The 22,426-nt window shown below is 44.0% G+C and overlaps 1 protein-coding gene across 3 annotated transcripts in view; it reads left to right on the top strand.

Moving 5' to 3' along the window:
• LOC137375792 (dihydropyrimidinase-related protein 3-like) overlaps positions 1-22,426 on the top strand; it is a 215,846-nt gene that overhangs the window by 167,845 nt on the left and 25,575 nt on the right. For all 3 annotated transcript variants that reach the window (XM_068043255.1, XM_068043254.1, XM_068043256.1), the window contains exon 12: positions 6,428-6,607. In XM_068043255.1, the coding sequence (XP_067899356.1) occupies positions 6,428-6,607 (180 nt within the window). The remainder of the gene's footprint in view (positions 1-6,427; positions 6,608-22,426) is intronic.

The raw sequence follows: 22,426 nt of genomic DNA, 5'->3' as shown, positions 1-22,426 counted from the left end.
ATCAACTAGAACTATTTGGCATAATTCATGTGAGGTTTTGCTGGACTGGGAGCTACTGTTGATCAGCAAGTACAGGGATGATGGGTGAACGGGACTTATTACGAGTTTTGGGCAGCAGAGTTGCAAATGATCTCAGTTTTATGAATTGTGTAAGATGGGAGGCCAGTGAGAGGGAACATTGGAATAATCTGGAGGTAGCAAAGGCATGACTAAGCAAAGAAAGTGGTGCACTGCATTATTATATTGATGCTGCCTGCAGTGGCAGGACCAAGGGCCATGGGCTAAGGGCAGCAGCCACCGTTCATGATGTTCCCATGGTATCTTTTAAAAAGCCTTCCTACACAGAGAGTGAGGATGCATTTTTATAATAATGAAATATGGGATGATTCAATGGAATATAACTTTCCTTCCTTTAAAGGTAATTAGAGACATATTGAGGGGAGGGGTAATACCATTTGGAGTATTTTGTCTTGAAAGAAATATCTCTTCATTCATGATGTGGGGAAAGGAGTCTATGCCTAGATGCATTGGACCACCTCATTCTTTGGAGAATTAGAAATATGGTTGGAGAGAACAAGTTCTGTTGGCTACAGAATTCCATTGGCACAGATCTGACACTTGGCTAATGGTGGGCTTGCCGACTGCAGTTGTCTTGCTAGTACAGTGATGATTCATGAGCTACTGCTGGAGCCACTTGACAGTATTTCATCTCCACCTGTGTAAACGAGTGGCCTTTTCATTCCTACCTGACATGGTGGTAGCAGCTGAGTCAACAATATTAGTATATATCAATTTTCCAGGCCCCTCCCACGTTTTCAACACTGCCTTCTCTAAGCTCACTTGGTAATTTTTTTTTTTTTACAGCCAGTCAATGCTCTGTGGCCCCAGGCAACTGCTGGTGGAGCACGGGCTAAAATGCTCCTTGAACCCTGGTGTTCTAAAAGCGATGCACTGGCTTGATGCACTGTGTCGTGGAAGGAATTGGATGTCGACAAACATCGAGAAGCATAAAATACCTTCTATATAAATTATATTTAAATGTGCGCTCTTCAAATTGAGAGTCTAGCTTTGACTCTGGTTCTGCGACACTTGAGGGACTAGGTTCTTGGAAAGAAATCATTACATGAGAGAGCCTGGAATGGGAAATGACTATCACTCCCATCAAGTCTGTGCAGCATGGGGAACCTTCATCGCTCTTAGGCTACACTCCAATTTAATCTCCTGAGGGAATGTTCTGCATAAATAATCCCTGCCTCCTCTCTCCCAACACTCCCCCCATCCCCAACCAAAAAAAAAGGAATTCAGAGCCTGTATTCTTCCACTCCCATTATTCATCTCTCTGTTCAGTTTCTTTCCAATATTTTCATGGTCCAAGGAACACAGGAGCCATTGTATTCCACGGGGCATTGGTGCATTGGACCATGTTTGACCATTATCCTTTAAACTTCACTTGTAACTGGAATAGAGGGCGGGGAGGAAGAGGAGATACATATTTTTTGAAAAATGTGTAGTGAAGTTGTAAACCTATTTTTAAATACATTTATAATTTCCCTACATTTAATGCACTGAGGAAATCCACTCCTCCTGCTCAATATTTATCCGCATCTCTCTCTTGAAGGAGTTAGTTATTACAACTTTAGCTATTGTGTGTCACCCCCATACATTATCTTTTAAACACTCTCCCTCCGTTCTTTTCCCAACTGATTCACATTATAAATTACTCCATTCCTTGTGTCCTGATAATGGCACTGAAATGAAACCAGCAGTTGCCAGGCAACAAGTCTTGCTGCTGTGAAAGAGGACACAATATGCCTTTGATGTAAGTTTTGAGGCCTACATTGAACAATGGACAGAGCTTCCTCTTAACTGGCTATTGGTGACAATTAGATTTTATAAGTAAAGTATCAGCCATATTTCTATGAGTTTTTCTTTAATTTTGTTTTATTATTCTCTACTTTTCCATAGCAACTTTCAATCCCACTTATCTGTCTCAGCAGCTGTGCTGAGATGCACAATTCATTTTTCATCTCCCTTTCAGCCAGACGCATAAATCATGGGGTCCAGAACTTAGTGATTTTTCCAAGAAGCCGTTGGGAGCCAGCAGTACAAAGTCTGACCCAGTTAACAAGTGCTCCCAAGCTTATGAAATGCTGAAATGCTTTTGAGTTTGACATCATAAACAGCCAGGAGTTCAGTCTAATCTTTGAGGCAGTCACTTTATCCAAGGGTGACAACACATTCACTTTTGGGGGGAGCATAAGAAAAAGATGAATTTATACACTTTGTGCCCCACATTCTTCTCCCAAAGGCAGACTCTTGCTGAGATATGCTTCCAAGGATGTTGATCACCTTCGCAAATGGACATTCCTCACCAGTGAAGGTTGGAAACTCTGCAGCAGTAGCAGCTGAACCCGATCCTGTTTCACTGTTGGTTTTCTCAGAAAGAGTGGTTCGCCAGTACTCGGGAGATTGGAACATAGATTGTCCTGTCACCCTGCTCCCAGCCCGTAGAGGTACCCCAGCTGCCACCTCGGCTACAATCGGCTAACCCAGGACAGGTTCAGGTTTGAACCTGGTCTATATTGCTAAACAAGCACATTTACCAAACCAAATGTTCATTTCTTCTTTGATCCAATTGTTTTTTTTTGGCTTTGAGTAAAGCCAGATACCATGTGAAGGCTTGTAAATGTGAAAACAGAAAATGCTAGATGCACAGAGCAAGGCCATTAGCATCTGGGAGAGAAAGATTGGTTAGTCTGTTGGAAGTGACCCTTCATCTGTAATACCATTTTTACAGCCCTTCCCGGAAGTGGGGGTGGGGGTGGTGGTTCCTGTCATGTTTTTATATTGTTTCCTTCCAGTTTGCACACTTTAAATCTTGAGGCAGTTTTTTTTTTTGTGTTGTGGAAGGGTAGCATTTAACTTAACAGCTGTGTGTTTAAGTCTTGAAAGTGGCTTCAGGCTTCCGTGATGGCTGAACTAGTTGATCAGCCAGAGACCAAGAAAGTTGTCCACTCAAATTCTGTTTTGTGGTAAATTAGTTGATCTCGGTTAGGATAGTGGGAGGGTGCTAAGATTGCCCTCAAGGCTGCTACTAAAGGAAGGGAAACTTGGGTTGCTGCTCTTGTTCATTATCAAACTGTAAAGTGAGGATTAGATCGGTCTCATCAAAGATGCCTCACACCGCCAAATAATTTGCTGACGTTCACTGTGCGGGTAGATGACAGAAATGAGCCAAAGGGCGAGTTGGCATGTGTAAAATCTAGGCCAAGCTGAGGGGTGGGGAGTGTGAAAGTTAGACCAGAAAAGGAGGGGAAGAAATTTTTTGAGTTTGTACCATTGATCATTGAAACAATGGACTATGAGTGAGTGGTAAACATTCTGTACAAACTGCAATGAGATAAATGACCAGCCAATCTGTTTATTAGTTTTGGTGATATTGACTTAGGAAAATTGCTATCCAGGACTCCGTTGGACTCCTTACTTTTCTTAAAACGAGTTTTTAGGTCGAGAAATTCAATGGTGCTGTGCTCTCTTTACAAGTGCAAAACAGGCGCCTAAAGATCCAATAAAGTGGATGGCATGCGCACAGTCATTCCGTTCCAATAGTGCAACGCACGCCATATTAGTTGAGCTGCTCAATAGGTATCCAGGGCCTGTGCCTGGAGCAGTTGTTAGTCCCATTGCATATGCAAATCGGGGGCCTGACATCTATTTGAGGACCCTTTGCCAATTTGGACTGTGAATGACCGCAGGGTGTGTCATGCATGCTATGGTCAAATTTCTTCAGGCACTCAGCAGCCACACCAACCATTCTTAAAAGGACTGCTGGAGGCTGTTAACAGGTAAGCTTTTTAAGTCACCTCACTCTGGAGCCTTGGAGGAGCCGAAGTGCTCAACCAGCTCTACATTAAGACCACTGCCCGCCGTTACTCATCCACTCCTGATTGCCTCCCCTCCCATCCCCCCCACTGACCCTCCGGAGGCCATCAGTCAGCATCTGAGATGGGCGAACCTGTTGCCTCCCCTGGGTTGGCGAGCTGCTTCTGGCTTTGTGAATTGTGACGGCAGCTTGCCGATACTACCTTTAATGAGGCCGGTGGACTAATTTCTGCCACAGTCCTGTCATCTACCTCATTAGGCCGATTCAGACGCACTGCAATTTTTAGGCCTTAATACTTACCTGAACTCCTGTAAAAAGACAGACTGTTTAAAGTTTCAGTATGGATATCTAGCAACATTTTTCATTTGATTACAAATACTTCATGTAATGCATTGAAACACATCGTCGCTGTATTACCACATGATGTCATCATGATAAAGATGACACGTTGCTCTTCTCTCTTCACAAATAAATATAACAGTAAAGTTTGGTCAACATTCTCCTGGAAGTATCTTTACTGGTGACTGTCATCACTCAGTGATTTGCTTTCCATTAGCCATTAATCTTTGCCATTTCCTTCCATATGTACTTGCCTCAGCCCATCTTTCTCAAGCTCTGCAATGAGTCTGCACAGCAGTTGCAATACACACTATTGCTTTGATTTGGCTATTTTTTCCTGCTTGGCAGAGTGTGGGATGTTTGTCCTGGGAAATGGGAAGACTTTTTATTTCGGGCAGTTAGTGGTTGCAATTCAACAAGCGTGGATGGCACGAAACGAGCCTTGGTGGATCAGCCGCCCGATTATATAACCCACTTTATCATCCTTTCCATTCATGTTAACAGAATGGAAAATCGGGTGAGCTGTCTTATTGGATGGTCAATGCTTTACTTCCTGCTTAATACCCTCACCTTCTTTAGTGTCAGCATCACACACTCCTGTATTAGCTGTAATAATTCCAGATGCCCTCTACCCTGACAGATGACTTCTACCATGCAAATGCCCTCTCCCCATTAGATGCCTTCCCTCCACCCTGTTAGATGCCCTGGATTAAATGAAAGGGAGAAAAAGGGGGGAGAAAAGACATGTCTATCAACTGCAAATATAATTTTGTTCCTGGAGGGATCTTGACAGTTAAATTCAGTTTTGTTTTTTATTTCTTCGTTTAAAAAAAAACCCCTCCCTCCATCTAGTCGGATACCAACCTCTGGATAGGTCAAGCCCTTGCAGCTTTCAGAACATTTCACAAACAATCCTCACACTGCCTGGTTGTCTGCCAAGAGGTACACCAATCTTGGCCGCTTTTCCTCCCTTCCTCTCTTCACCTCTCCCATCGCCCACGACCCTGGCCAAGACTGGAGTGCTGAGTCCCTGAGGGCAGCCAGAGTGAGAAAGTCCAGCTGTGTTTGAAGCCTGTTCTCCATGCTTAGAATCTGAGCACACAACTTGTAGTGTTGCAATTGAGGAGTTGGCATGAAGGAACTTGACTGAATCCAATTTGATGTGACTGTTACTTTCTGTCAGCTCACAGTTGAGCCAGTCATAACGCCCCTGCATTGCGCAACCAGAATTAAAGCCAGCATCTCCGGGTTTAGGAAAACTAAGTGGATGACATTCTAGATTCCTCTGCAGTTCCGAGCATAGCAAGTAAGTAGCTATGGCTGGGAATTCTCATGGCGAAGGCGTTCTATTTATTGTTCAAACTGCTGAACATTGTGTTTGGCCTACTGCAGGGGGCAGCTTTGAACCTAGAGCTGCTTTAAATCCCTGGTTTATTGCCTTGCAAAGAGTATTTTCTTTTTGTCTTAGAAATGTGGCTCTGGCTATTAAATCTGTGCCAGTTAGACTGCTGACCTTAAATTAAAAACAGAACCCATTCTAATGAAGGTTTCATCCAACGTATCATTCTCGAGCGCTGGCTGATCCGTTGTATGTTTGTAGCAATTTCTGTTTTCATTTCGTAATACCAGCACATACTCCATTTCTTATCTTTCGATCGGTGGCCTTATTGATTCTGAACCTGTTTATTCCTTTAGGGAATAATTTTCTCCCCTCAAGATTTAAACTCATGCTGGAGTACAGTTCCACGTCTGCCTCGCCCAGGTGAAAAAGTCTTTCACTGTCACATTCACTATAAGCCTGGACAGTGAGCATTGGCAAGCTATTCCTTATGGTGGGCATCACACCAGTGCTGAATCCTACCCTCGTATTAACACTTTCCAGCAGGGTTTGTGGATAATGATGAGGACTGAGATCCCTGAATGCCGCCTCCTTTGCCTCAGTGAGGCACTGATAGTTGTGACCCCATTGCTAGCCAAACTGAGAGCAGCGTAGACCAGAGATCAAATCGGACGCCATGCTGATGTCCTGACCTTCATAGTTAAGGACCTCACTACACCAACCGTTTACATGCTGGACAAGTAGGTTGTCTTGACTTTAACAAGTGCTTGGGACATTGGATCTGATTTCATTTAGCTTTTAAAGGCGCGATATAAATGCAAGCATTTGTTAATAATTTCCCTTTACTTATTGCCTTTGTGTCTCAGGCTGCCGAGTACAACATCTTTGAAGGGACGGAGCTGTGTGGTGCCCCTGTCGTCATCATTAGTCAAGGGAAGATTGTGCTCGAAGATGGAAACCTACATGTCACTCCGGGAAATGGCCGCTTTATCCCCTGCAAGCCGTTTTCAGACTATGTACACAAGCGCATCAAGGCACGGAAACAGGTAAGGTGCCTGCTGTCCGTGTGAGCGGCTTGGGATCAACAGAGTATGTATATTTCTGCCGATTTACATTATCACCATTGGCTGTGTGTTCAGCTGCGTAGACCCTAGGGTCTGGACGTCCCTCCCTCCTAAACCTCTCCATTTCTCTACATCTCATCCTTTAAGTCACTCCTTCAAACCTACCTCTTTCACCAAGCTTTTAGTCACCTGTCCTAATAATCTCTATGACTCGATGTCAAATTTAGTCTTATTAGTCTCCTGTGAAGCACATGGGACATTTTTAAATAAGTTAAAGATGCTATATAAACACAAACTGTTGTTGTCCCTGGGATTTAAGTAAAAGGCAATGGCCAACGTGCAGTTATCACACCGCTTCCACTCAAACCTTGGAGAAATGAAGCAGGACAGTGGCAGGTCTTGTCTTTTCAGATTTGAGTTGTGTCTGGAACAAGCAACTTGTAGTTGTTTGACATGAGGGTGAAGTGCTGGTCATGGTAACACAGGCAGTAGGTTGGGTGATGTATTAAGTATATGACAGAAGAAGCTCATTGCTCAGTTTTGAAGTATATTAGCTCAAGTGTAGTTTCTCCAATGGTGACCACACAACTAGTGCCATCTGGGAATTTAACCTGACATTCATGGATTCTGTAAACACTTATAAAGTATACAAGATTCCTTGTCTTCTGCTTTACTGATTTCTGACGGTAAACCTACAGCTTTTAAAATGACTCGATCATTTTTAATGGATTTTTATGGGCTTGTGAACTGGCAACATTTTCCAATGATATAATTTCTTCTGAGACCTGACTCTCTCTCTCTCTCTCTCTCTTGTAGAGGCAGAAGGAGACAGCGGGGTTGGTTTCTGGTGTTGGAGCATTGTATGTGGGATAGTGGGGGCAGGGACAGAAACTGGACGGTACCCATTGCACGTAATTCTCTTTTCCCACCTGTGGAAATTTGCCAAAAGTGTGGGACATGTAAATACCGGAATGATAACATGTGACGCCATATCCATATCCATATTTTCACTCAGGACAACACTAGATGCAAGGGCCTGTGTCCATTCCTGATGTAGAATTCCCAACTAGGGACTTCTACCTTAAGGTTTCATCTTGTGACCTCCTACCTCCAATTGCCCTGTGCCAGCATGCCCGCAATTGGTTGCCCAGCATGTCTACCCAAATAGGGCTCCACGTCCTATGGCTAATTGGAAAGAAAACAGACCTTTAATACCGGATTGGATGATTCTTAATAATCAGTCTAACAGCCTCCCCACCCCACCCAGTCCCCTGCCATCTCCAAAATTCTTATAACTGATGAAAGCGTTCAAAGAAAATGAAATAAAAGCTAATTATGATGTTTCTAGGATTTTTCTCTTGGGTTTTCTTGGAGAGCAGTTTAGAGATTAATCTTTAATTCCTGGAGACTGCAGAACAATATTGGAAGGTTGGTAATCCTCGCCTGATGTCCAGCATTGCTGAGGGCTCTGAGAGGCTGCTATGTTGTTTAAAGTTGAAGTTTCCCAACCACACTGGGTTGCAGAGCCTATTTTGGTGCAGGGTGGGGTGCGAAGGTCTAACATTTTTTGGGTCCCTTCAGACTGAGCCACTTAATGGGTCATGGGACCTTCATTGGAGTCTTAGCTTAACATCTCATTTGAAAAACTGTAGATCAGTTCCTCAACACTGCACTGCAGTGCCAAACATGGAGAATACGGGTTAGAATTTCAGCATTTACTCCTGATCATCCAGCATGTACTTTAACAGAAGATCCACAGAAACACGAGAGAGACATCAACTTTTAGTGATCTCTGTGGATTATGGGAGAATTTTCCCAGAACTGAATGGAGTGTGCACTGAAATCCTGGAGTGGGGCCTGAACCTTCTGACTCAGGTGAGTGGGTATCACCAAGCCACAGCTAACATCATGAAGCACTGCTAATTAATTGAGTTGCAGATCTTTTGAACATACCAATGCACCATATTATAACTTGGTAAATTTGATTTAATCTGCTTCAGCCGAGTGGAGTTTTCGGGGAGAAAAAGACAGTGTCTACATACGAACATACAAGCATATGAATTAGGAGTAGGAGTAGGCCACTCGGCCCCTTGAACCTGCTCCGCCATTCAACAAGTTCATGGCTGACCTGATTGTAACCTCAACTCCACATTCCCGCCTACCCCCGATAACATTTCACCCTCTTGTTAATCAAGAATTTATCTACCTCTGCCTTAAAAATATTCAAAGACTCTGCTTCCGCTGCCTTTTCAGGAAGAGAATTCCAAAGACTCACGACCCTTTGAGAGAAATTTTTTTTCCTTATCTCTGTCTTAAATGGGCAGCCCCTTATTTTTAAACAGTGACCGCTAGTTCTAGATTCTCCCACAACAGGAAACATTCTTTCCACATCCACCCAGTCAAGACCCTTCAGAATCCTATATGTTTCAATCAAGTTGCCTCTTAATGCTTCTAAATTCCAGCGGATACAAACACAGCCTGTCCAACCTTTCCTCATAAGACAATCCACCTATTGCAGGTATTAGTCTAGTAGACCTTCTCTGAACTGCTTCCAACACATTTACATCCTTTCTTAAATAAGGAGACCAATACTGTACACAGTACTCCAGATGTCGTCTCACTAATGTCCTGTATAACTGAAGAATAACCTCCCTAGTTTTGTAATCAATTCCCCTCACAATAAACAATAATCTATTAGCTTTCCTAATTACGTGCTGTACCTGCATACTCACCTTTTGCAATTCATGTACTAGGACACCCAGATCCATCTGCATCTCCGAGCTCTGCAATCTCTCACCATTTAGATAATATGCTTTTTTTATTCTTCCTGCCAAAATGGACAATTTCACATTTTGTCACATTATACTTCATTTGCCAGATCTTTGCCCCCACTCAGTTAACCTATCTATATCCCTTTGTAGCCTCCTTATGTCTCTTCACAACTTACTTTCCTACCTATCTTTGTGTCATCAGCAAATTTAACAACTATACTTTGGTCCCTTCATCCAAGTCATTTATATAAATTGTAAAAAGTTGAGGCCCCAGCACTGATTCCTGTGGCACACCACGCGTTACATCTTGCCAACCAGAAAATGACCCATTTATGCCTACTCTCTGTTTCCTGTTAGCTAGCCAATCTTCTGTCTATGCCAAAATGTTACCCCCTAAACCATGAGCTTTTATTTTCCGCAATAACCTTTGATGTGGCACCTTATCAGATGTCTTCTGGAAATCTAAGTACAGTACGTCCACTTTGGGGCTGCGCAGTGGTTAGCACCGCAGCCTCACCGCTCCAGCGACCCGGGTTCAATTCTGTGTACTGCCTGTGCGGAATTTGCAAGTTCTCCCTGTGACCGCGTGGGTTTCCGCCGGGTACTCGGTTTCCTCCCACAGCCAAAGACTTGCAGGTTGATAGGTAAATTGGCCATTGTAAATTGCCCCGAGTATAGGTAGGTGGTAGGAGAAATCAGGGAAGGTGGGGATGTGGTAGGGAATATAGGATTAAATGTAGGATTAGTATAAATAGGTGGTTGTTGTTCGGCACAGACTCGGTGGGCTGAAGGGCCTATTTCAGTGCTGAGCTCTCTGACTCTAAATTCATTGGTTCTCCTTTATCCACAGCACATGTTATTTCTTCAGAGAACTTCAGTAAATTGGTTGAACATGATTTCCCTTTCACAAAACCATGTTGACTCTGCTTTATTACCTTGAATTTTTCTAAGTCACCTGGTATAACGTCTTTAATAATAGCTTCTGACATTTTCTGTATGACAGATGTTAAGCTATCTGGCCTGTTGTTTCCTGCTTTCTGTCTCCCTCTCTTTTTGAATATCGGAGCAGGAATTAGAACCAGGCCTTTATGGAGTGAAATTAGAAGCACCTCTTCACACAAAGGGTGGTAGAAGTTTAGAACTCACTGCAAACATAAGAATATAAGAAATATGAGCAAGATTCGGCAATTTGGTCACTCAAGTCTACTTTGCCATTCAGTAAGATCATGGCTGATCTGATTGTGGCCTCAACTCCACTTTCCTGCCTTCCCCTTCGAGGGGGAAACATCCTCTCAAGCCCCATCAGACAGAATCTTATACATTTCAATAAGATCACCTCTCATTCTTCTAAACTCCAATGTGTATAGGCGCAACCTTTCTTTGTAAGACAACTCCTTAATGCCAGGAATCAACCTGGTGAACCTTCTCTGAACTGCCTCCGATGCAAGTATATCCTTCCTTTAAATAAGGAGACCAGAACTGTACGCACTACTCTATGTGTGGTCTCACCAATGCCCTGTATAGTTGTAGCAAGACTTTCCTACTTTTATACTCCATCCCCCTTGCATTAAATACCAACATTCTATTTGCCTTCCTAATTACTTAATCTACCTGCATACAAAGTTTTCATGGAGACACCCAGATCCCTCTGTACCGCAGCACTCTGCAGTCTCTCTCCATTTAAATAATATTCTGCTTTGCTATTCTTCCTGCTAAAGTGGAAACCTCACATTTTCCCACCATCAACCAAATTTTTGCCCACTCCGTTAACCTATCTGTTTCCCTCTGCAGACTCTCTGTCCTCCTCACAACTTGTTTTCCCACCTATCTTTGTATCGTCAGCAATTTTGGCTACAATACACACTGTCCCTTCATCCAAGTCATGAATATAGATTGTAAGTAGTTGAGGCCCCAACACAGATCTCTGCAGCACCCCACTAGTTACAGTTTGCCATCCTGAAAATGCCCCATTTATCCCGACTCTCTGTTTCCTGTTAGTTAGCCAATCCCCTCTCCATGCATATGTATTACCCCAACACCATGTGCTTTTACCTTGTATGCTTTGTAACCCTTTATGTGACACCTTATCAAATGCCTTTTGGAAACCCAAAACACTCCATGTACTGCTGGAATCACTCCAGCGATTCCAGCATTTCTTGTTTATATTTCAGATTTCCAGCATCCGCAGTATTTTGCTTTTACACTCCATCTACTGTTTGTTACATCCTCAAAGAACTCTAATAAATTTATTCACACAATTTCCCTTTCATCAAACCATGTTGACTCTGATTGTATTATGATTTTCTAAATGTCCTGCTGCTACTTTCTTAATGATGGATTCCAGCGTTTTCCTAATGACAGATGTTAGGCTAACTGGCCTGTAGTTTCCTGCTTTCTGTCTTCCTTCCTATCTTGAATAGGGGGGTTATATTTGTGGTTTTCCAATCCACTGGGACCTTTCCAGAATCTAGGGAATTTTGGACGATTACAACCAGTGTATTCATTATCTCTGCAGCCACTTCTTTTAAGACCTGAGGTCATCAGATTTAGGCGACTTGTCAGCCTTTAGTCCTATTAGATTTTCTAGTACTTTTTCTCTAATTGACGTTAATTTTAAATCTGAGATTGATAGATTTTTGTTAACTAAAGGAATAACGAGATTTGGGGCAAAGAATGGCGGAACAGGCTTGAGGGGGTAAATGGCCTTCTCCTGACCCGATTATAATTACTGACTGATGGCATTTCCTTAATATTAAGGCGGGGCTAAAGTGTGGTGAGTCGAAGAGACTTAGCAGTTGGCAGGAAAAAAGACAGAAGCGCAAGGGGAGAGCCAACTGTGTAACAGCCCCGACAAACAGTTTTTTCTGCAGCACCTGTGGAAAAGCCTGTCACTCTAGAATTGGCCTTTATAGCCACTCCAGGCGCTGCTCCACACACCACTGACCACCTCCGGGCGCTTACCCATTGTCTCTCGAGATAAGGAGGCCAAAGAAGAAGAATTCCTAAAGAGGACAACCAGAATTCCTGGGTCACCTGACAACTCATGTGGTTATGAGCTGAAATCCCAAATATCAGATGGTGAGTTTGAATGTTAGGCTTGCTAGCCGTTGTCATCAGTCTGCCTCTGTTGAATCAGTTCAACCTAGTGTGACTGCCAGATCTGACTTGCATTTCTTGAATAATTCCCCCTGCTCAAACGTCAGGAGGGGATTATGAGAACAATGGATAGTACAGGAGATGACCAGAGCCAGTTTTTACTGCTCTAATCCTCATCCTCCCCCCAGCGTAATTCTGAAATGCAGCTGACAGCAGGTAGAAAGGAAGTTTTGTGTTTGTGTGCGTGTCTTGCTCTTCACTTTCACTCCCCTTCCTCCAGTACCGTCAGGTTCACACATCCCAAGATCCTGAGTATTTGTGTAAGAGATCAAGAAAGAAAAACAATGTCAATATGAATAACCAGTACAAGGGCCTGTGACTAAAAGAGGACAAGATCTCCAAATGCCTGCTCACTTGTTCATCGGTTAATTCCAGTCACTGATGAAGGTTGTTTTGGCTATAACGTTCTTCTGAAAATCATTTGAATTACTGGCAGCTCAGCTGTTCCCAGAAGCTAAAGTGACTGAGAGACCAGTGGTGAGTTTTATTTTTGAATCATTTGTAGACAAATGCACAACAAACATTTCCTAACTCAGGAGTGTAATTTTGTTTTACTTTCTTTATCTTAATTTGTGAGAAACCACTGAGCCTGCCTCTCCCTTACAGTATGGGCAAGGCCCAAACCACCAAATGATCTTCAAACGATCTTATCGAATGGTGGAGTAGGCTCGAAGGCCGAATGGCCTACTGCCAACCTAATGCTAGTGTTCCTGTGTGTATATTGTGGGCACGGCCTGATGTTTTCCAACAGTGTGGACAGGGAATGATTCTCCTACAGTGGGCAGCACAGTGGCGCAGTGGTTAGCACCGCAGCCTCACAGCTCCAGCGACCTGGGTTCAGTTCTGGGTACTGCCTGTGCGGAGTTTGCAAGTTCTCCCTGTGACCGTGTGGGTTTTCGCCGGGTGCTCCGGTTTCCTCCCACAGCCAAAGACTTACAGGTTGATAGGTAAATTGGCCATTTTAAATTACCCCTAGTGTAGGTAGGTGGTAGGAGAATTCTGGGGATGTGGTAGGGAATATGGGATTAGTATAAATGGGTGGTTGATGGTCAGCACAGACTCGGCGGGCCGAAGGGCCTGTTACAGTACTCTATCTCTCTATGACTCCATGACTATGACTCAGTGTGGACAGGGACTGATTCTCTTACAGTGTCGGCGGGGACTGATTCTCTTACAGTGTGGACAGAGACTGATTCTGCTACAGCAGAATTATCCAACATTTTCACCTGTGGAGCCACATTACAAATTTGTCCTACATAGGGGCCGGTGAGCAAATTTCAGAAGGATAAAGGCTTTAGAAATTTATTTTATAGAGTTATGGCATTTTACAGCACAGAAACAGGCTCTTCGGCTATCGTGTCCGTGATGGCCATCACACACCTATATATTCTAATCCCATTTTCCAGCACTTGGCCCGTAGCCTTGTATGCTATGGCATTTCAAGTGCTCGTCTAGATACTTCTTAAATGTTGTGAGGGTTCCTGTCTCTAATCACCCCTTCAGGCAGTGTGTTCCAGATTCCAACCACCCTCTGGGTGAAATTTTCTTTCCTCAAATCCCCTCTAAACCTCCTGCCCTTAACTTAAATCTATGTCCCCTGGTTATTGACCCCTCCGCTAAGGGAAAAAGTTTCTTTCTATCAACCTATCTTCCTGTCTATGCCCCTCATAATTTTATAAAGCTCTATCAGGTCCCCCCTCAGCCTTCTCTGCTCTAAGGAAAACAACCCTAGCCTATCCAGTTTCTCTTCGTAGCTGAAATGTTCCAGCCCAGGCAACATCCTGGTGTATCTCCTCTGCACCCTCTCCAGTGCAATCACATCCTTCCTATAGTGTGGCGACCAGAACTGTACACAGTACTCCAGCTGTGGCCTAACTAGTGTTTTATACAGCTCCATCATAACCTCCCTGCTCTTATATTCTATGCCTCGGCTAATAAAGGCAAGTATCCCATATGCCTTCCTAACCACCTTATCTACCTGTGTTGCTGCCTTCAGAGATTTATGGACAAGTACACCAAGGTCTCTCTGACCCTCTGTACTTCCTAGGGTCCTACCATCCATTGTATATTCCCTTGCCTTGTTAGTCCTCCCAAAATGAATCGCCTCAGTTCTCAGGATAAAATCCTATTTGCCACTGCTCTGTCATCTATATCGTCCTGTAATCTTAGGCTTTCCTCCTCACTATTTACGACACCACCAATTTTCGTGTCATCTGCGAACTTACTGATCATAACTCCTACATTCAAATCTAAATCATTAATGTACACTACAAACAGCAAGGGTCCCAGCACTGATTGCTGCAGTACACCACTGGTCACAGGCTTCCAATTGCAAAAACAACCCTCGACCATCACCCTCTGTCTCCTGCCACCAAGCCAATTTTGGATCCAATTTGCCAAATTGCCCTGGATCCCATGGGCTCTTACCTTCTTAACCAATCTCCCATGCGGGACATTAACAAAAGCCTTATTGAAGTCCATGTAGACTACATCAACTCCTTTACCCTCATCTACACACCTAGTCACCTCCTCGAAAAATTCAATCAAGTTTGTTAGACATGATCTCCCTCTGACAAAGCCATGTTAACTATCCTTGATTAATCCTGTCCCTCAGACTTTTTTCCAATAGTTTCCCGACCACTGATATTAGACTCAATTGCCTGTACTTACCTGGTTTATCCCTACTGCCCTTCTTGAATAATAGTCCCACATTTGCTGTCTTCCAGTCCTCTGGCACCTCTCCTGTGGCCAGAGAGGATTTGAAAATGTGTGTCAGAGCCCCTGCAATCTCCTCCCTTATCTCACATAGCCGTCTGGGATACATCTCATATGGGCCTCTGGACATATCCACTTTGAAGCCCACTAAAACCACTAATAGCTCCTCCCTTTCAATGCTAATTTGTTCAAGTATATCACAATCCCCCTCCCTGATCTCTACACCTACATCGTTCTTCTCCATAGTGAACACAGATGAAAAGTATTCATTTAAAACCTCACCTGTATCTTCCAGCTCCACACACAGATTGCCACTTTAGTCCCTAATGGGCCCTACTCTTTCCCTGGTTATTCTCTTGCCCTTAATATACTTATTAAAACGCCTTGGGATTTTCATTTATCTTGCCTGCCAGTGATTTTTCATGTCCCCTCTTCGATCTCCTAATTTCTTTTTTAAGTACCCCCTTGTACTTTTTGTACTCCTCTAGGGCCTCCATTGTTTTCAGCCCCCTGCATCTGCCGTAAGCCTCCTTTTTTTTTCCTTATCCAATCCTCTATATACCTTGACATCCAGGGTTCCCTGGATTCGTTAGTCCTGTCCTTCACCTTTACGGGAACATGTTGGCTCTGAACTCTCACTATTTCCTTTTTGAATGACTCCCACTGGTCTGACGTCGACTTTCCTACAAGTAGTTGTTTCCAGTCCACTTTGGCCAGATCCTGTTTTATCATATCGAAATTGGCCTTCCCCCAATTCAGTATCTTTATTTCTGGTCCATCTTTATCCTTTTCCATAACTATCTTAAATCTTACAGAGTTACGGTCATTATCCCCAAAAGTCTCCCCCACTGACACTTCTACCACTTGTCCAGCTTCATTCCCTAAGATTAGGTGCCATACCACCCCTTCTCTTGTAGAACTTTCTGCGTGCTGATTCAAAAAGCTTTCCTGGACGCACTGTAAGAATTCCTCCCTCTTTAAGCCTTTTGTACTAAGACTATCCCAGTTAATATTTGGGAAGTTGAAATCCCCTATTATCATTAGCGTATTATTTTTACATCTCTCTGAGATTTGCTTGCATATCTGCTCCTCTATCTCTCCCTAACTATTTGGAGGCCTGTTGTACACTCCCAGCCAAGTGATTGCCCTCTTCTTGTTTTTAGTTCCACCCATATGGCCTCATTTGAGGAACCATCTAAGATATCATCCCTCCTTACTGCAGTAATTGACTCCTTGATTAATAGTGCAATGCCACCTCCTCTTTTACACCCCCCCCCCCATCAAACCTGACCATTCTATAATTAAAACGAAAACTGTGCATTTTTGTAAACAAGCTTTAACTGAGACTAATTTATTCACTTACTTTTGCGTCACCAAGTTGAACACTGATTTAGTAAGATAACTGGCATTGTTTTTGCTAGCACAAGTAGTCAATGTCTGCCCTGCATTTGATGTAGTGATGCAAAGAATCCGGATAGATGTTCATCTGTCCAGAGTGATCTTGATCACGCTCTCTCCCTCTTTCTGTCTGTCTGTCTGTCTCCCTGTCTTTCTCTGTGACTGTCTCTCTCTCTCCCTGTCTCTCTCTCTCCCTGTCTCTCTCTCCCTGTCTCTCTCTCCCTGTCTCTCTCTCCCTGTCTCTCTCTCCCTGTCTCTCTCTCCCTGTCTCTCTCTTTGTTTCCCTTTTTCTGTCTCTCTCTGTCTCTCTCTGTCTCTCTCTGTCTCTCTCTGTCTCTCTCTGTCTCTCTCACTCTCTCTCTGTCTCTCTCACTCTCTCTCTGTCTCTCTCACTCTCTCTCACTCTCTCTCACTCTCTCTCACTCTCTCTCTCTCACTCTCTCTCACTCTCTCTCACTCTCTCTCACTCTCTCTCTCTCTCTTTTTCATCTCTCCATCTTTGTCTCTTTGAAAAGAAGTTATCCCGAATCCCAGCTCCGAAAGAACTACTGAACCATTCCTGTACCAATAAGCAGCTTTGACTTGGCTTTTTATTTTGAAAAAAATGTTTTGAACCATTACCAGAAGGGTCCAGGCCCTGTGGACACTATGCTCTCTGGGGGTTGTAGACCCGGATTATGGTTTCATCCGTGGGGACTGGTGGGCAGGGGGACTACATTTTCCAGCAGGCGCGCACTCAATGAACACAGCAGGGGGAAGCCGATCCCAGCACATCTGCCCCACAAACCACCAATCAGTGCTAACCCATTTTCAAGCAGTGAAAGCTTTGGTGGGCCGGAAGAAATTATTCATCCCTGAAGCTGAAAGCAAAAGTCTGAGGGGAGAAACCACACAAGGAAAACTGTCGGGTACAGTTCACATCTGCGGGCCAGATGGAAACCTGTGGCAGGCCGGATTCTGGCCTATGGACTGTATGTTGGACAACCTTGTCCCACAGTGTGGAAAAGGACTGACCATCCTCCAGTGCGGACAGGGACTAATCCCCCTCCGGTGCGGACAGGGACTGATCCTCCTCTGGTGTGAAGAGGGACTGATCCCCCTGCAGTGCGGGCAGGGACTGACGTTCCCCTGCAGTGTGTGTGCTCGTGTACGCCAGTGTGGTGTCACCCCATGTTTGGCTTAGACTTTATCAGGATGTGAGGAACACATCATAAACAAAATCTTTCATGGTGATTATTAAATTATTTCCTTCTGATGCACATATTGACATTGTTCATTGTGTGAGGGAGTTTATCTAAACTGCACTTCATTATGTTGATTTTTAATTTGTAATTTTGTATTTGAAGTCAGCAGCAATTGAAGTTTTAATGTTATACAGCCAACAAGTAGAGCAGTTTTCTAAATATACATAATTTGACAGGGTAGAACAGGGGATCAGATTGCTGACTAGTGCTGCTGATCTAGGGGTTACAGTACATGAGAGTGCATAGCCTTCGTGCATTAAAAGTGAAACCAATACTTTACTCAATCAATCCCTTTCATTTTACTTGAAGAAAAATGCCACCCTCCCTGCTCATTTTTCATAGCAGTAACTCTTGTCGAACTTAGCATTTATTGTTCCCCTGTGTAAAACATCAAAAGAATGGAACACAGAGAGCCTTGAGATCTGTAAAGGCAAAGGAAGAAACAGTTTTGTTCAAACTTTTTCAATCCTGGAATGGATCAGGTGACAATATATTTAATGTTGCTTTTGGGGATTTGATGTAAATTTTATCTCTGTTCGGATTTAATGGGATTCTTACATTGTTCGTATCCATTGGAGCAGGGTGACCCAGGTGCCCCAGACAGCCAGAAGAGTTTTGTCTTTTTTTGTAATAGAACAGATGAATTGTCTGCAAGAGCTCATTAAAATCATACAGAGAAGCACAACTGTCATCCCAGCTCTGCATGTTATTTTCAACATTTTAGTCACCTTTAACAAAGCTATCTGGAGCTCCCTTGATACTGTAGTTGGCAAATTCACTGAATGGACCCATCCAGACCAAAACAATTACCGCCCGGCTCGATCCTAAGCCTGAGCTGCATTAAGATAATATCCATCAGGATTGTCCTCGCTGCATCGCGGCTGGGAAGAGAACATTGGGCCCAGAGCTTTCTGATCCTGATCCTCATTTGTAGTCCAGTCTCAACTGCTGGTGAATGTACATGTTTGGCTGTTGGATGTGGACATGTATGGCTCTGGTACCTCCATTGCAGTTGAATAGCTTGTTGGCCCTCTGTCTCAGGTTACACAAGAAGACTGTCCAGTTGGATAGGGAACCAAACGTTGGCTAGTGACCATCAGACTGCTCCACAGCACAAGTCAACGCATGTCAGACAGGAAAGGAGAAAAAAAGGACCATGGAAAAAATGACCACTGCTTGAATTGCAAAGCTATTTAGACAAGGTCATTTAGTATGGATTTCTTAGTCCCTAGATTAATAGGCATAATCAGAGAAAAAAAATGAACTAAACAACAACTTGCATTTGTCTAGCGCCCTTAACATAGAAAATGTCCCAAGGTGCTTCACACTGGCGATTATCAAACAAATAATATTGACACTGAGCCAAAGATGGTGGTGTTAGGAAAGGCGACAAAAAGCTTGGTCAAAGAGGTAGGTTTTAAGGAGCATCTTAAAGGAGGAGATCAGGTTGGAGGGGTTAGGGGAAGGAATTCCACTGTTTAAGGTCTAGGCTGCTGGAGAAACGGGCTCCATTGCTTGGTTGAAGGAAGTGGAGAATGTGAAAGAGGCCAGAGTTGGAGAAAAGCAGAGCTCTCAGATGGTTGTAGGGCTGGAGGAGGTTACAGAGATGAGAAGAGCTGAGGTTATGGAAGGATTTAAACACAAGGATGAGAATTTTAAAGTCAAGGTGTTGCAATGCCCTAACTATGATCTTCCAAAGTTCTCTTGATTCAGGAACCGTTGCTTTAGATTGGAAAATTCCACATGTCATTCTGTTGTTTAAGAAATTTAAGAGAGAGAAACAAGTTAGCCCAACATCTGTTGTCAGGAAATTACTAGAGTCTATAATTAAGGATAGGATGACTCAATACCTTGAAAATTTTCAACATGGACTGTAAAGGCTTGGTCATGTCTGACTAACCTGCTCAAATTTTTTGATGAGGTGACTAAAGTAGTCGACAGAGGAATGGTCTATGGGTGTTATTCATATGGACTTCCAGAAAGCATTCGACAATGTCCCTCATAAGAGACCGTTAGCTAAAGTTGAAGCTCATGGAACTGATGACAAGTTATTCACCTGTTTAGGAGATTGGTTGAACAGCAGGAAATGGAGAGTAGGGATAATGGGCAGGTACTCTAATTGGCAGGGTGTGACTAGTGGTGTCGCATCGCGATCTTTGTTGGAGCCTCAACTATTCACTGTGTTTATTAACAACTTTGGTGTCAAGATAGAAAGCCACATATCCACGTTTGCCGGTGACACAGCATTGTAAGCAGTGTAGATGGAAGCATAAAATTAGAAATATTAATAGATCAAGTGAATGGGCAAAAACTGTGGCAAATAGATTTCAATATAGGCTAATGTGAGGTCATCCATGTTGGGCCTAAAAGAGTAGATCAGAGTACTTTGCAAATGGTGAAAAGTTAGAAACAGTGGAGGTCCAAAGGGACCTAATGGTCCATGTTTGTAGATCATTGATATGTCATGGACAGGTACAAATAATACAGAATGATATAGGCCAATGGAATGAACAAAGAACAGTACAGCACAGGAACAGGCCATTCGGCCCTCCAAGCCTGCACCGATCTTGATGCCTGTCTAAACTAAAACCTTCTGCACTTCCGGGTACCGTGTCCCTCTATTCCCATCCTATTCAAGTATTTGTCAAGATGCTTCTTAAACGCCGCTGTCGTATCTGCTTCCACCATCTCCCCCGGCAGGAAGTTCCAGGCACTCACCACCCTCTGTGTAAAGAACTTGCCTCGCACATTCCCTCTAAACTTTGCCCCTCACACCTTAAACCTATGTCCCATACTAACTGACTCTTCCAGCCTGGGAAAAAGCTTCTGACTATCCACTCTGTCCATGCCAGTCAGTGGATGGATGAATGCTGGCCTTTATTTTAAGAGGAATAGAATACAAGGGGTCATGCCTCAATTATATAAAGCCCTGGTTAGACCACACCTGAAGTACTGTGAGCAGTTCTGGGCACTACACTTTATGACACATATACTGGCTTTGGAGGGAGTGTGGCTTAGATTTACCACAATGCTACCTGAACTCCAAGGGTTATATTATGAGGAGAGATTACACAAACTAGCATTGTATTCTTTGGAATTTAAAAGATTAAGGGATGATTATATCAAAATCTTGAAGATATTAAGGGAACAGATGGGGTGGGTAGGGAGAAACTATTTGCGACCTAGGACTGGGGGACATGGTCTAAAAATTGCAAACAGGTGTTATGACTGGGTGAGGAAGGGGTCTCAGGCTTCACTCTTGCTCCTTTCCTGGTTTGGCCAGGTTTATCTTTTAAAACACCGTGATCTTAGCTTACCCCTTCAGTAAGCCCTTTGCTCACTGCTCTATAATTGTAATTGCAAATGAACTAATCAGACAGGTTTTCTTGGGTTTAAATAAGAAAGATGTAACTTTATTAGCCTTATCACTCTAACTCGGTTAAAATTACTAAAATAAGCGACACAACCAGGCTAGCAAGCATACGAGAGAAACACGCACATAAATAGATACAGAGGGGAGGACAGAATTGTGGGGAGGGTGGGGTGGTTGCTGGACTTCAAAGCTTACGAGACACACTTGGTGGGGGGTGGAGTACTGGCTCTTAGACAAGATGCGGATCATCACTGTTGCCCAGACCAATCTTGTTAATTGAATCAGTGAATAGTCATTGTCCTCTATTCATCTGTCTCTCAGAATGCAAATGTGCAAACATGTTTTCAGCTGCTCCGTTCTTTTTTTGTTAAAACAGGCTCTGTGCAATGTCCAGTAAAAAGTTTCAGTAGTGTCCCATATGACAAAATGAATATGTTTCCATTTGGCAGGTGTGATTTCCATCACACAGGCCTTTCCGGAGTGAAATTAGGAAACACTTACACACACAAAGGGTGGAATTCAATGGGCCCCCTGGAGATGGGCTGGGAGGCCCATAGAATTTCGACAGAAGATGGAGGGGGGGGGGGGCGTCGCCTTCCTGTTGCACCGCAATAAAATCGAGGTCAGAAAGACCGAAGATGGCTTTCCCGTCCAGAGGCCACTCAGTAGCCACTTAAGGGCCTCTTCCCGCCGTCGCTGGAGCTACACCGGTGGCTGGAGGTGCCTCTGCCATGCAGGGAGGTCGCCCAGAGAAACAAGGTAGCCTCCCTGCGGGCTTGTGGGGTGGAGGGGCCTCCTCCATGGGCATCTGTGTCCTGTGGAGGGCACCCGGTGGCAAAGGCTGCCCTTCAAGTAACATCCCCCCCCTCTGCCTTCATTGCCCACCCTCCCTACCCCAACATTGCCAGGACCTGCCGGACTGGCCTCAGTGACCCTGCCTTGCTCACCTGTGGTCTAGGGCTCCAGTGATGGGCCTGGTCCCAGGCCGCCTCCTGATTCTACTAAGCTGCCAGCCCTCTATTGACTGGCAGCTCTTGGGGGCAGGATTTAAAGGGATGGGGATCCTTGTGCTGGGCACTTGAGCACCTGAGCACAATTGAATTGAACCTTTTGGCCCGGCACCGGGAGCCCCTCCGGCACAACT

The sequence above is a fragment of the Heterodontus francisci genome, chromosome 12 (assembly GCF_036365525.1).
Source record: "Heterodontus francisci isolate sHetFra1 chromosome 12, sHetFra1.hap1, whole genome shotgun sequence".
Classification (NCBI taxonomy): Eukaryota; Metazoa; Chordata; class Chondrichthyes; order Heterodontiformes; family Heterodontidae; genus Heterodontus; species Heterodontus francisci.
Note: the sequence above shows the minus strand (reverse complement) of the source record. Positions and strands in the feature narration are given on the sequence as shown.